General features: G+C 34.7%; 1 protein-coding gene across 2 annotated transcripts in view; it reads left to right on the top strand.

Annotated features, from left to right (window-relative positions):
* The window catches only part of LOC143445914 (tyrosine-protein kinase CSK-like), a 47989-nt gene that overhangs the window by 30067 nt on the left and 3718 nt on the right, over positions 1 to 14204 (top strand). For both annotated transcript variants that reach the window (XM_076945311.1, XM_076945312.1), the window contains 6 exons: positions 2772 to 2991; positions 7789 to 7891; positions 8182 to 8350; positions 11189 to 11362; positions 11434 to 11629; positions 12401 to 12487. In XM_076945311.1, the coding sequence (XP_076801426.1) occupies positions 2772 to 2991; positions 7789 to 7891; positions 8182 to 8350; positions 11189 to 11362; positions 11434 to 11629; positions 12401 to 12487 (949 nt within the window). The remainder of the gene's footprint in view (positions 1 to 2771; positions 2992 to 7788; positions 7892 to 8181; positions 8351 to 11188; positions 11363 to 11433; positions 11630 to 12400; positions 12488 to 14204) is intronic.

Raw genomic sequence — 14204 nt, 5'->3', positions numbered from 1 at the left:
TATGATGAAATCTGGGCTCTTGTACTGTTTGAGTTTCTCTATCTTCTCATCGGTCACCAGTCTCGTTGACCATTATTATCAGCTTAGAAAATAAAGTGTTGTCCTCAAACCGCCAGATCACATGGTTCTGTCAGGCTTAGTGTTGCATTTTGGCAGCCCAAAAACTTAAAGCATTTTTTAATCCAACAATTTGTATCCATTTTATATGTTCACTGCGTTGTTTGTGAAAAAAGAAGCAGATAAACCTTTAAAAGGTTGCGCTAATATTTACACTCTTAATATGAAAAAAGTGCATCGCTCTGATGATTGCTCCTAAAAGACAGGAACGCACTTATACCAAGCTATGTGCATTTGATGACTACTCATCTAAAATGACAGTTAAAAGGCTGTGGTTTATATTATTAAAGCCCTGCTGATGTTGTAAAATTTTGCATAAATTGCAACCCTGGGTTAAGCAAACAATTTAATTGGTGCATGTATTAATCGACCAAAGCTCATCAAAATAATCACATCCTGCTTTGAACATCATATGACGTGCCCTACCAACTTAATTACAACAGTTGCATAATTTGGCACAACGTCGCTGCCTGTGCTATGCACAAGTGCAATAGTAAAGCATTTATGGTGTGCATTTATTTTTATTTTGAAGTTGTTAAAGTCAGGCCTATTTCCAGACTTATCACTAGCAGTTATTTCCTATGTAAATAAATGCGCTATTTATGCATAGAATAATGATTTGTGTAGAATGCTGTTAAAGGAAATGGAAATTATATCTCAGATGAATAAGTAGCTTTTTTCTATTGAGAAAGCAATGAACATTAAATGTAACCTTTGTTAAATAGTAGTTATTTAATGAACATGCGTTTATTAAGCTATTATTAGCCAGCTCTTTGAAGACCAACATTCTCAAAGCAGAAACACCTGTTTTTTCATACTAAACTCTTTATTTACTGAGGCTAATGTGCGGTGCTTGTCTTTTATATTGCATTCTGCAGAAAGTATTCTATGCATTCTGTAAATTTTGAATTAATTTGAAGAAATTTATAAAATGTACTTTTTCTCAAACAATTTTTATTGGAAAACAGACCATAATGGTTATCTTTATCTTAAAAATTATATTCATTGGATGTTTCTTATATCACTCACAATTCTTCACTGCAATGTTTTTTTTTATAATGGTAATTTTTATATTTTAAAGGTTGAGAAAAGGTGAATAGATCATTTTTTCACCAAATTACGCTAAGTTTTGCACAAATGTAAGGGCACAGGTGGTGAAATGTTGTTTGTGCTCGTGTTTTCGCATGCACTGAAGCCGTACATGGTGTAACAGGCAAGACCCCTGGCAACAGAAACAACCATAAAATATAAAGTCATTGAAAATTTAAAACACATGATTATGGCAAATATTGTGTGGCTCCTGGGACCAGATTAGCAAATTAGGCGTTTGCAGTCAACGTGTTAACAAGTATTACAACTGTTACTTAAAGTCAGGAGCTAGAGAGAATTCTTTACTATCTCCAAGAATCTACATAATCTGACTCCAATAGTTGGTGCATATACCTCTCGGTGAGCACTTGACACACAGATTAGTCATGCCCCTCCCGAAATAGAACTAGCACAAACTCTATAAATGGCCTAAAATTAACAAAAATGTATTAAACAATTGATACTGAAAACGTAATGAAAATGTAAACCAGGTGGATCAATTTTAAATGCAAGAGTTTCACAAGACATGATCAACAGAAAAATATATGAATTAGCATTTACTGGTAATCCTAAAATTAACGAAAACTGTTCAACTGACATAACAGGATTGGCATAACGCAGGTTTCCACACTGCCATATTGTATTATATTACACAAAAATGTGCATAAAAGCTTATTGTTTCATTAAGCAAAATTGATAGGTTAAATTTAACTACCTTCGTGATATTTGCTGACATATGGTATGCTGGCCAGTTAACCATTTTATGTTTCTCTAACTCACTTATTATTGAAGATATGCAAGCTGTGTTTAGGCACACCACCAAGAGTCTCTAAGCACTTGAAGCATTGAACTTTGATGAAAATCAACTGCATTGTAGCGTTAAGAGCTTGCACTAAACTGGTTTGACGTTACAAATGACATTAGTTTCAATTATGAAAGTTTAACTCGTTGTGACAGAGTAGCTTGAGTACCTCGGTGACCTTTCAAGCTATGCTGTAGAGAACTTTGTTTTAAAAGGGATGCCCATACCAATACTAGTCGAAACTAAAAGATTAAGACTAAAAATGATCCAAGAATAAATACTTTGAGAACACATAAATTCTCCGTTATTCTGCCTTGTTTGCCACATGGGTTGACAAGGAATGCGCCCAATCTTAAGCTAAAGGCTTGTTTGAAATGTTAGTGACATTCCCTCCACAAGCATTTTGTATTCAGAAACCCACCAATGTGTTCTCTAGCCTTTTTTGGAGGCGACTGGAGACAGCACAGAGTACCAATACTCTTGCAGATCCTTTAAATATTTAATCACAAATTTGTTAAAGGTGAATTAAATTATACTTTTTTTCACATTAAATAACATTTATTTGTAGCATTTTGTGATTTTTATATTGTGACATGCTTCATTAAACTTGGAGCAGGAAGGTTGTGCCGTATTTTAGTTTTTTTTATTAATTGATATGCGAAAGCATTTATCCATTTAAAAATTAAAAAAAGAGTGAAGCATGTCTGTGAAGAAAAGAAAAGCATAAGATTTTAATGGCATCAAGCTTATATCTGTTAATCAGGTGGTTTCATGGAAAGATAACACGACAAAAAGCAGAAGAATTACTGTCTCCTAGAAAAGATGGCTTATTTCTTGTGCGGGAGTCCACCAATTACCCAGGAGATTATACAATGTGTGTCTCGTTTTCTGGAGAAATTGAACACTATAGAATTATTTTTAAAAACAATAAAGTCACTATTGATGAAGAGGAATATTTTGAAAATCTCACCAAACTTGTGGAGGTAATTTGTAGTGTATAGTATATTATGCAAACATGCTAACGTTTCCATCTTAAGAATATTAAAGTTTTTATTCGAAACCTTCAGTGTCTTTGTATTTGAGTTTTACTTAAAGATTTTCATAAGACAAACTGTTCCGTTTTGCCTATATGAAGTAGCGCGTAAAGCAGACATAACTTGCATAGTTAATGCTAAAATCGTCAAACTAAACACTATAGGGCTCTCGAGTCACTGAAAGTTTTTTGTTTCTTCAAAAGAGCAGGTAGGTTTCGCGCAACTTCCGTAAACAGTAAAGCGTAAACAATACAACCATAGATGTTGATTTCTTCTTTTTCATGTAAAGAATATAGGTTTTCCCACAATGGTTTTCAGCTTCGGATGACATATAGTTATATATCTATTATCAAGCTGTCCGTGGTCCACATCTGCGGCTAAGCTGATTCTAATCAAAGGTTGTGTTTCAATCTTATTTGGGTCATCATTCATGTTATTGGGGTCACCATCATTGGGGAGTAGGGGGTAGTGGTGACATCATGGACACCAGAAGACTCCGGACAGAGACTTTTCCGCCAATTTTTTTTATTCCATCATGTTATTATTTATATTCAACTTCTTATCAAATGTAGTTGCTTGCCATGTTGTTGAACTTACTGCTGGAAATGAATGGAACACTAGAACAAGAAATATAGTTTTACTAAGAAAAATTAGTTTATGTCTTTGAAGTGCATTTGGTGTTGCTTACAAACTGATTGCAATATTAGATTTTTTTATTGTAGTAATGAGGTAGGTGATTGAAGATTATACTCCTGTTATTACTTTTGTCTTGGAGCTCAGCCAAAGTCTTGAAATTCAAGCTTGTTTTATACAGTGTAGATAGGAATCTGTCGGACATTAGTGTATGCGGTTGTATAACCTGCACCAACTTTTTTAATACGCTGCATTTAATTGACATTAATGGTTGTTTTGCTGTTTTTATTTTTATTTAAGTAACTCTTACTTCAATTGCACAGTCAACATAGGCAAACGGGAAACCTGGGAACAGTGATAGGGTCAAGGCACTGATCAGAAAAGACCGTAGAGTCACCATTGATGACATCGCTGAATTTCTAGGAATAAGCCATGGAAGTGTTGCAAACTTTGTTGAAGAGCTAGGTTTGCGAAAGTTTGTGCCAGGTGGGTTCCAAGACAACTTATAAGACAACTTAGAAGAAGACAACTTATAGCGTACAAAGAGGACCATTTAAAACTTGTTTGGATCTTCTTGAGTGTCACGGAGGTGATGAAACTTTCCTCAAGCGTACAGTGACTGGGAATTAGACATGGGTTCATCACTATGAACCTGAGTCAAAACGAGCATCCATGGATAGGCGTCACTCTTCCTCCCCAAGAGCAAAGAAGTTCAAAATTTAGCATTCAGTTGGCAAAGTCATGGTGACTGTTTTTTGGGACGTTGATGGAGTAATACTGGTGGACTTTATGCCTAAGGGGACCACCATTAACTCAGAGGCTTACGGTTCGGTCTAATCTGGACATTTCTAAAGCCTTGCTGCAACACCACAATGCCAGGTCTCACACCAGCTTCAAAACTCTTGAAGTCATCAGTTCTTTTGGCTGGATAACTATCAACCAACCCCCATACTCACCCGATCTGTTGCCATCGGACTATCATCTTTTTGGACCTTTAAAAAAAGTTTTAAAAGGTTTTTTTTTTAAGTTTTGTTTTCTGATGATAAAGAAGTCAAGCAAGTTGTAAAAAAACGGTTGAAAGCGCAGCCTGCTGAAGTTTACGAGGCTGGCATAAATGCCCTAATTCATCGATGGACAGTCGGGGTTGAGAAAGAGAGATTGCATTAAAAAGTAGTTTTGAAATCCCAATTTCTGAACTCTACATCTATATGTATATTGTGTTTTTACACTACAATAAATAAAGCTAGACGAGATATGGGCTCATTACTTTTTAACTAACCCTCGTAGAAATAGGTATGTACAGTATTTGCCATTTAATCTGCATTGTTTATTGCAGCATTTCTTAACCTAGGGTAAATTTGACCCTGGGGGGTAAATCTATAACTGTTTCTCTCACAGGAAATGCAGTGGTTTTATCCACAATTAGGTATCAATGCTCTGAATATTATTGTGCCTTTTTCTTCAAGGTTGTGTTCTTCAAGAATTTTTTTTGAGGTTGGTAATGGTATTCATTAAACATTTTGTCTATCATTGTTTATTCTGGAGTTTTGTTGGACCACCTACAATGTAGGTGATATGAGAACGCTGCATGAACCGAAAAAAGGTACGCGAGTAGATAAAGTTTGGGAACCACTGGGTTAGAGCCTAGCTTTCTCTGCTTTTTACACCAACATCTTGTCAAAATTAGTTTCAAATCAGTCAAAATTGTTATGATTTTTATTGATTAATTATCTTGCAAAGCGGATTAGCAGTGTCAATTGTTCTAAAGCAAAAAGCACTAGACGAAAAAACTGACTGAAAAGTGTTGCTACCGCAAAAAAATAACGCTCTCGTGCCCAACTCTGCCTTTATAGCACGATAAAGTAACAAATTCTCTGACAACCAATGAGAGAGAGAGAGAATTTATTTCACCGTTTAAAGTAAACTTAAAGAAAGCTTATTAATTTTTAGCCAATTGTTTACCTTATCAAGTTTGATTGTCATTTGTTTTTGAATTTCTGCAATATTTGAATATGTATTGTATAATACTGTATCATCAGCAAATAGTCTTGTTCCAAGGGAAGTGCTGTTGGGTAGATAATTCATATACAGCAGAAAAATCAGTGGCCCTAATACTGACCCTTGTGGCACACCTATTGAGATGTGCCTTTGCTCTGATAAATAATCACCACACTTGACATATTGCTGTCTGCATGTCAAATATGATTTTATCAAATTGTTAGCTTTGCCACAAATGCCATAGCAATTTAATTTCATGAGCTATAAGATTTCAATTGCCTATGAGGTACAGTATCAAAAGCTTTTTTAAATGTCAAGAAGCACCATACGCATGTATCTATTATTCTCTATTTCAGGAGCGCCCAACCAGTCGACCGCAAAACCATTAGAAAAGATAAAATTTTCCATGCAACTCTTTATTTTCTGAGTTAAAAGGAATTCAGTAAACGTTAAATAATTAGTTTTATTCAATTTATAACAGGCTTTTGTGGACAACTGTTTTCTGTTGCTAATAACTAGTGGGCCTATTCCAGCTGATTGCAATTAAACAATCATTTGAGACATTATAATCGATTACTTTTCGATTCTTTTACACTTTCCTAGGCTTAAGTGATAATCGTCAAGCTGTATTTCTAATCCCAAACCAATTTATAAAATCGTTGCGTTAGTTTCAACATAGCATGAACAAATATTAACTTATAGCTTTGCTTATGACAGGTCTTGTAAAAAATCACATCCGAAGGAAACAGTGACGGGCGGCATTTAAGAAACACTGTAGAGCATACGTGTCAAATTCCCGGCCCGCTTTACAATAAAACTTGGCCCGTAATACTATTTTATACATTGAACTATTTCCGGCCCGCGAGATCATATAACTTATAGTATAACTTACTTTTTCTAACAAATCGCACAATACAGCAACACAACAAATCTTGAGGTTTGGCCCCTGGTGCGATTGAGTTTGACACCCCTGCTGTAGAGTGAATAAACGTCTGTAGACTATGGTTAGCTTTATCTGTCAGAATTCGCTTCTGTCACAATTTACAACGCGTAAATAAGATATTTTGCCGAAAGGTTCATAATAGCAATTTACAAACGAGTAGGTTTTATTTTTTCACTGGCTCACAATAAAGAAAATAAATAAATAAATACAAAATAAAGATCATAATAACGTGTTGGTAAATTACATACGCGTTCACAAATTGCTTAAATGAACGTGCAAAAAATTAGCTGTTTTGGTCAAATAGGTTACTATTAGCTCATCTTTACACACTTGAAAATTGTGAATTTGTTTGAACAATAAGAATTAAATTTAAGATTGGTGGCAAGAGTCCATTAAAATGTTAATGTGTGATTTAGTAAGTTTCTGGCAAAAATAAATTGTTTGATGAAGAGATTCCTTATCTTTATTTGAAGTATTGTAATCCATGCTAAACCTATTTAAAGCATCATAAGCTAAACACTCTTAACAACAAAAGAAATCAAAAATTTCATTAAACAATATATGAAAAAGTTTGCTATCTGGCATAATTTGCTTAACTATGCGAACAAAGCTGAACTTTATCTGCAAGTCAAGCAAGGTAGGTAAGCTACTGTACCTGTTATACAGCAACATGTTAGACGAAAATTGCTTACGAATGTAATATAGAACATAATAAAAAGGTGTTAAAAAGAGTAAGCTTTGTCAGGTATTGCTTTCCAGCATTACACAGTGCTGTCACGCCTTTCATATTGGCACTCAATATTAAGCTAATTTTCATTGAAAAGATGCAATTCTATCTTGTATCTGTGGTTATTAAAAAAAATTGTTACATCATATCTGCGCACTCAGCCAAATATCGATGTGACTTACTTGGATCCAACGAGTCCGAGTAATAAAGAATCCCAACCAATTAAGAAACTTCTCACTGCTCTCATTTGATTATAACAGTTCTAGATTTTAAATATGATTTCAGCCGTTCACTTTGTCGGAAACGTTCATAGCACGTAACAATATTATTTGACTCAATGAGTTTGCGGAGAATTTGTTAGTCCCCCAAAGATTTTTGGTATTCTACCACACTGTGTATGCTATAAAATGCTTTTAACTAAAATTACAATTTACAAAATTTTAAGCATTATGAAAAGGATGCAGATGGATTGGTTTGCCGATTAACAACTCCGTTACGAAAACAAGGACAGTTGGATTTTACTGTGGACACGGAAGACTTCAGAAAAGGTAATATGCTAACATTTTATTTCTTATATTCAGTTTCCTCATTTTATGCCGCAGTCTGTTTCATTATGTATTATTTTATCAGGCAAACATGTTTTTAAAATATTTTATTTATTTAATTAGCTTATCATTAATTGTGCAATGGGAAATAAACACTATTACCTTATATTAAAGGTAAAGTTTTTGCAGTATATAGATTATATTGTTCTGAACATTTGGTTGAAGTGAGTTTTTTGAATATCTTCTTCTGTTTTTATTTTTACTGAAATTGTTACTTTAATATATGCTTACAGCTGGTTGGGCAGTGAACTTTAGTGATTTAAAGCTTGGTGCTATTCTTGGAAAAGGTGACTTTGGTGATGTATATGAAGGTATATACAAAGATCATAAGGTGGCGGTGAAATCACTTAAAGATCGAACAAAGGCAGCGCAGGCTTTTCTAGCCGAAGCATCTGTTATGACGTAAGCACTATAGTAACAAGAAATATTGTTAGCTGTATCTACATATTTATTAGTAGTATTTATATCAAACCAGCATTTAGATAACATAGTCCATTTCCGCTAATTTTTGAAAATTGATGATGGTCATTATAACCAAATCGTTTCCTTAGTCGTTTCTTAAGTCCTAAGAAATCATAAAACAATTTATAATAAAGCTGGAACCTGTGACGTAGCCCATGTCATGACCTAACGAGACTGTTCGAAATTTTACTAAAATATTGTTCTGACAAGGCTAGCTGATGCCCAATTGCCTGAAATCCCTATCACAATCTAGATATAGAAAATTCTTTTGTACTATGTTGATCTTGTCTTCAACACTTCGTTGTTTTGCCAAATTCCCAACTGGAATGGTTGTCTAAAAGTTTTGATCTGATTTCCTAAATTTTTATGTTATCCCAATCAAACTTATTCCTGAACTTGCGAACCACAGGGAATAGCTTGCTTTTCAGAACTCAGTGAGAAATTCTCACTGAAAATACGTTTGTTATGTTATCTGAGTTTAGATTTTATTAATTAATTAATTAATTATCATTCAGTGATTTTGCAGGATTAATTAATTTTTAATGTGAATTTGCGTATGTGCTGGTGTTGCACATACATGTTTGATCTGGTAATAGTGCAGTTTCATTAAGATATTATATACTACATGGCACACCTATAGGCATCAACCACTTTTCCGACGAATTTTCTGAAATCGTCACTGAAAATTTGGTTTTGTGCATTTGTTTGGGTGTGCTGTTGTGCATTGTTATTGACTTGCGGTGTAGTAGGCAAGCAAATACTATGTGTATGGCATTTGAGACCCACACGTTCCAACTGGAGCTGGTATATATATTTTGCATTGCATCAACATTTTAATCAGCTTTTGTTGCTGTTTGATGTCAGAAAGCATATTAGCAAGTGATACATTACAAAATTAGAAAGTACTCAAAGAGCAGAAAAGCTGCAAAGCGTCAAGGCAGCAGGATACTCAAATGAGGCATTTATCAAAACGAGAATATTTTTACTGCATTTACTTTACTATATTTCGTGGCATAAAATTTGTGTCACTGTCTGTCTTATTATAATGTACACAAGTTTATTTTAAAGCCTACGTAAAAGTGCTAGTGTACAGAAAATCCATTTAATGAATTATGCTTTTGAATAGATGACTATGGTGTGCACTATACATCATTGTTATAGGCCAACAGTTCTATCCATTTAGTACAGCCTTAATTTGACCTGCGACGTTACTTTGTAAAATTTTGATTACTCCAATAATAAATTTGTGTGAAATACATTTATGGTATACTTATTTGTACATAAATAGACCACGACAAAAAATATGCAAGACATTTTGAAAAGCAATAGAAATATGCGTGTCTACGTTTAGTAACTTACCAGAATGCACATGTTTAACACATAACAAACTTTCGAAAAGATAAACATGATGAAGTTTTATTCAAAGAATAAATACTGTAGCCAAAAAATTAGTAATCATATATATGTCGTAGAGAGAGTGGTACAAGTGAGAAAAGGTCAGAAAAAGATATGGTTTAAGCAAAAGGGTAAAACGTTTAGACAATAGATACAATAAGGTTTTGTATAAGGCATGTTAGTAGACTCAGAAGCAGAGAATAACCAGGAGACTCTTTGAGGTTGCATTTTATCTTACTTAACCCATTGTATTTCTTCCCTGCCATATTAACATAGTCATATATAGTTACACCATAAAATCTGACTAAACCGAAAAAATATAATAGCCAGTGATCATACCACCACCTACTTCCAACAGAAGCCAAAGCCGAATCATATTCTAAAATAGTTAGAAAGTTTAATTTGTAAGTGTTTAATCTTTGAAAATCTCGAAGCCCGGTGGGTGCTAATCTTTTGTTTTTGCAATAGGTTTATAACAGGGGTGCTCAAAACTTTGATAGCCACGCCTCTTCAAGTCAACCGCACACCATTCAAAACTTATTTAGATATTTGCTCTTAACCACAATTATATATATTTTTCAAACATGGAAGTCGCTCCTTTGTTTTTTTAAAACTGAAAATCGTCGAATACTTAATATGCTAAACCCAGGAAGCACATAAAAACATAAATATAATTAACATTTCGTAGAGTATTTTATTTATTCAAGTGCACATCTTGATGTGCCTTTGCTAAAGTTGCTTGCAAGCTCATAAAGTTTAGGCACTGCTGGCTTACAAAGTTATTACCATTCAACAAAGACTGTTTTCAGATTGAAAGGACTTGCTGTAATTAAGCTCATTAGATTTGGAAAAAAATACAAATAGAATGCAAATCTTTTGAGATTTGGTGCTTTAAGATTCATTATTTTGGAAGGGTTAGGCAACCTTTGCAACCCTATTCGGTATTGAGATATTTCAGGCGGGCCAGGTCAAAGATACTTAAGACATTGTAATTAGTTTGTGGTGTTTGAAACAATTTTGGTTGGTAGCTGGGCTATAGCGTTGCTTTAAAACAACGTCTTGTCAATCGGCTGGCTTTCTTTTATTTGCACCAATTCCCACATGAGATAGTCGAATTAAGTGTTGATACACCAAAGTTTGCGTAGTTTGATAATGAAATGGTTTGAATTTTTATCAAATTGAGCAAAATTCAAACTTTACAAAAACTGTGAGCTAGCCGCACAATATCCTTGTGCAGGCCCTAGTTTGGCCACCCCCTGTTCTAGAATGTGCATCCCAAGGCGTAAATGCTGTATTGAGAGTAATGTTGGCTCAGATTTCCCTATGTTATTTCTTTCTCATATGCCTTGTAATGCAATTCATTTTTATTTTTGTGTTTTTTAGATCGTTGCATCACAAAAATTTGATTCAACTTCTTGGTGTTGTTATTCCATCAGCTATGTCAAACGAACCAATTTATGTCATTTTGGAATTTATGACGAAGGGGGCTCTTTTGGAATATTTAAGATCTCGTGGTCGAACAATGGTTACAAGTGTTGATTTGCTAAAATTTGCTAGGTTTGCAACCTTCTAGTTTTGCTTGAAAATATGTGTTCTTATATGACAAGCTACTTTTTTGTTGTGATTAGAGATATTGCAAGTGGTATGGAATATCTAGAAGCCAAGCAGCTTGTTCATAGGGATCTTGCAGCCAGAAACATCTTAATATCAGAAGAATGTCTTGCTAAAGTGTCTGATTTTGGATTAGCTCGGGATGCCTCTTTTAATCTTCAAGGAGGGAAGTTTCCTGTCAAATGGACTGCACCTGAAGCTCTTAAAGATGGGGTATGTTTCTCTATTAGGTTTTCTCTTACAAGAGTAATATAATAAGTTTAAATTCTGTACTGGAAGTTTACAGCACAGCCAGTTTGTTATTTTTATGTTGGGTATGTATTATCCAACTTTGCATTTTTTTCCGGTTTAATACGTTCTCCACTGGTATTTACAGTGCCCTGTATTTTCCTGTTTGAGATATTTTAATTTTGTAGTTTCCTGTTGAGGATATTCATAAAAATTTATTTCTGTTCTTGCACATTCTGACTTGTTTGGCAAATTCCTGTGTAAATTAATGCAGTGTTGTTATTCTTGCTCAGACAAATTAGTTTGCTAATTTACTGTGTAGTTGTTTCCATTTTTTTTAATAAGCCGTTTCAAAAATTTCCATTTGTTTAATTCTATACTGAACTTTATTAGCACCCTTTTATTTCTACACTTTCGTGATCTCACATAATTTCTATACATCACATCAGCTTTGTGATATTTTAAATCAATGCAGATCTTTTTGCATTTTAAAATTGCAAATAAGTGCATTTCATAATCTTCTGAAAATTTGTATGCAACTATAAGGCCAAACATGATGTTTGTCATGGGTCCTTAGGAAACTACAGGTCACAGAGGCGCATGCCACTTTGAAATAAAAGTAAAAACATAAAAAGCCTCTTTTTATAAGTTCTTTTACTATAGTTAGATCAATGAGTTTGTAATTTCAAATACAGAAGTACAGTAGCATAGCTTTTCATCTTTTTAATAACAGCTTCAATTGTTTACTTTCTCTAGAAATTTTCCAATAAATCTGATGCATGGAGTTATGGCATAACCTTATGGGAGATGTGGTCATTTGGTCGTGTACCTTATCCTCGTGTGGTAAGTAAAATCTGGCTTACAGCATCATTTAACATACCATAAACCATATTTTTTCTCAAATGTGTCATAAAAATGGGCTACCTGTGTAGTTTGCACACAGAAGGCTTGTTGCACACGATTTCTAACTACAAGTAGTTCCACTCAGCGGCAGATTTAGGATTGCTAGGAGGCGGGGCCGAAATTTTTTGAATCAGGGTCTAAAATTCCTGCGCTTGGTTAAAAATGGTCTGATAGGCAGCAGAGTGGTTAGAGAGCTTGGTTTGCAATAATGCAGCTGGTGTTGGATACCCAGTGGCAAGGCATTAACAAACTTTTTTCATCAGTTTGCAGATAAAAGATTGTGACACCTTACCATTTAAACAAGCCAGAAAAAAGGACTGGTAATTTATGGCAGACAGTTTTGAAAAGCTATACAACAATTTTGTAATGCTATATAACCCCCCCTTTTATGTTTTACTAGGACTAGTCATGTTTCCTGATAAACAAGCTTGTATAGCATTCGGGCTGTAATAAAACTCTTAGAAACATATTTCTTCTTAGTATATGTATACTGTATCTTGAAAACAGTATATAAGAAATAAACAAGTTTGTCTCAATAAATACAATGGACAGTTTGCGTTTTAGGAAGTAGAACATTGAAGGTTTGCTCTCGATGGTTAATAACCAAAACCACAAGCAAAACTGCTCTGTTTGACCATCAACCTATCATATACCTGAACAGTAGTTCTTAACCTGAATGTGTTATTTCCATCGATATATGAATGAACTGATCTTGCTGCATCCTTCATCCATACCTTTCTATTCTCTGATTTCCTTAGAGCAGGGGTTCCCAACCTTTTTATGTTCTCGTACCACTTAGCCACCACGGATTGTCAACACGTACCACTATTTTCAAAACAACTAATTTGATCCAATATTCGCACATCAACATTGTATTAATAACAATGACAGCAGGGAGCAAGATCGACAAAAGTAGCTTACTGAGTGCAGAGAATTTAGTACGGAAAGAAATAAAAGTGTTGTTCGCATATTTTAGCAACTCAAAATTAAATTGTTATACTACTATACTGTATATCGCATGCAACGGAGAGCTGCTCGCGTACCACCTGAAAAGCTCCCGCGTACCACCGGTTGGGAACCCCTGCCTTAGAGCCTTGGCCCGTCTCAATCCTGTCCACTCAGGGATGTTGTCATGTCATTGTTTTCGTTGTATGCCTCTCTTTCTCCTCCTCTTATTGTACCTTGCAAGATTGTCATTGAGAGTCCAGTTCAACTTGCAAGGCACTCTACCAAGTTTGCTAGTTCTTTTACTACCACCTAGTCCTTCAATATCTTCAGCATGCCTTAGATTTGTGATTGTCCTGCCTCCAATGCTGCTGCCTTCATGGTGTTTCAGTGCGTCCATCATTATTCTTTCCGGGGACATGTTAAACAACGTGGAAGAGAACAGGCAATATTGTCTGACACTTGTACCTCCGCAATAATCTTTTCAGCTGGTGGTTTCCATTGAGCAGAATTTTCAGCATTACTTTGCTGGAATGGCTAATTAATCTGTTAGTACGATAGTTCTGACATTATTATAGATAGTCTTTCTTTGGTAAGGCAATGACATGCGACTGTATCCTTGATGTGGGCCATGCATTCGACTTCCAGATCTTGTTGCATATAGCAAGTAAGGCTATGATCATTGTTTTGCTTCCAGATTTAACCAATTCTG

This window comes from Clavelina lepadiformis, chromosome 2 (assembly GCF_947623445.1).
Source record: "Clavelina lepadiformis chromosome 2, kaClaLepa1.1, whole genome shotgun sequence".
Lineage (NCBI taxonomy): Eukaryota > Metazoa > Chordata > Ascidiacea > Aplousobranchia > Clavelinidae > Clavelina > Clavelina lepadiformis.
The sequence above is the reverse complement of the archived record's forward strand: the minus strand, read 5'-3'. Positions and strand labels throughout refer to the sequence as shown.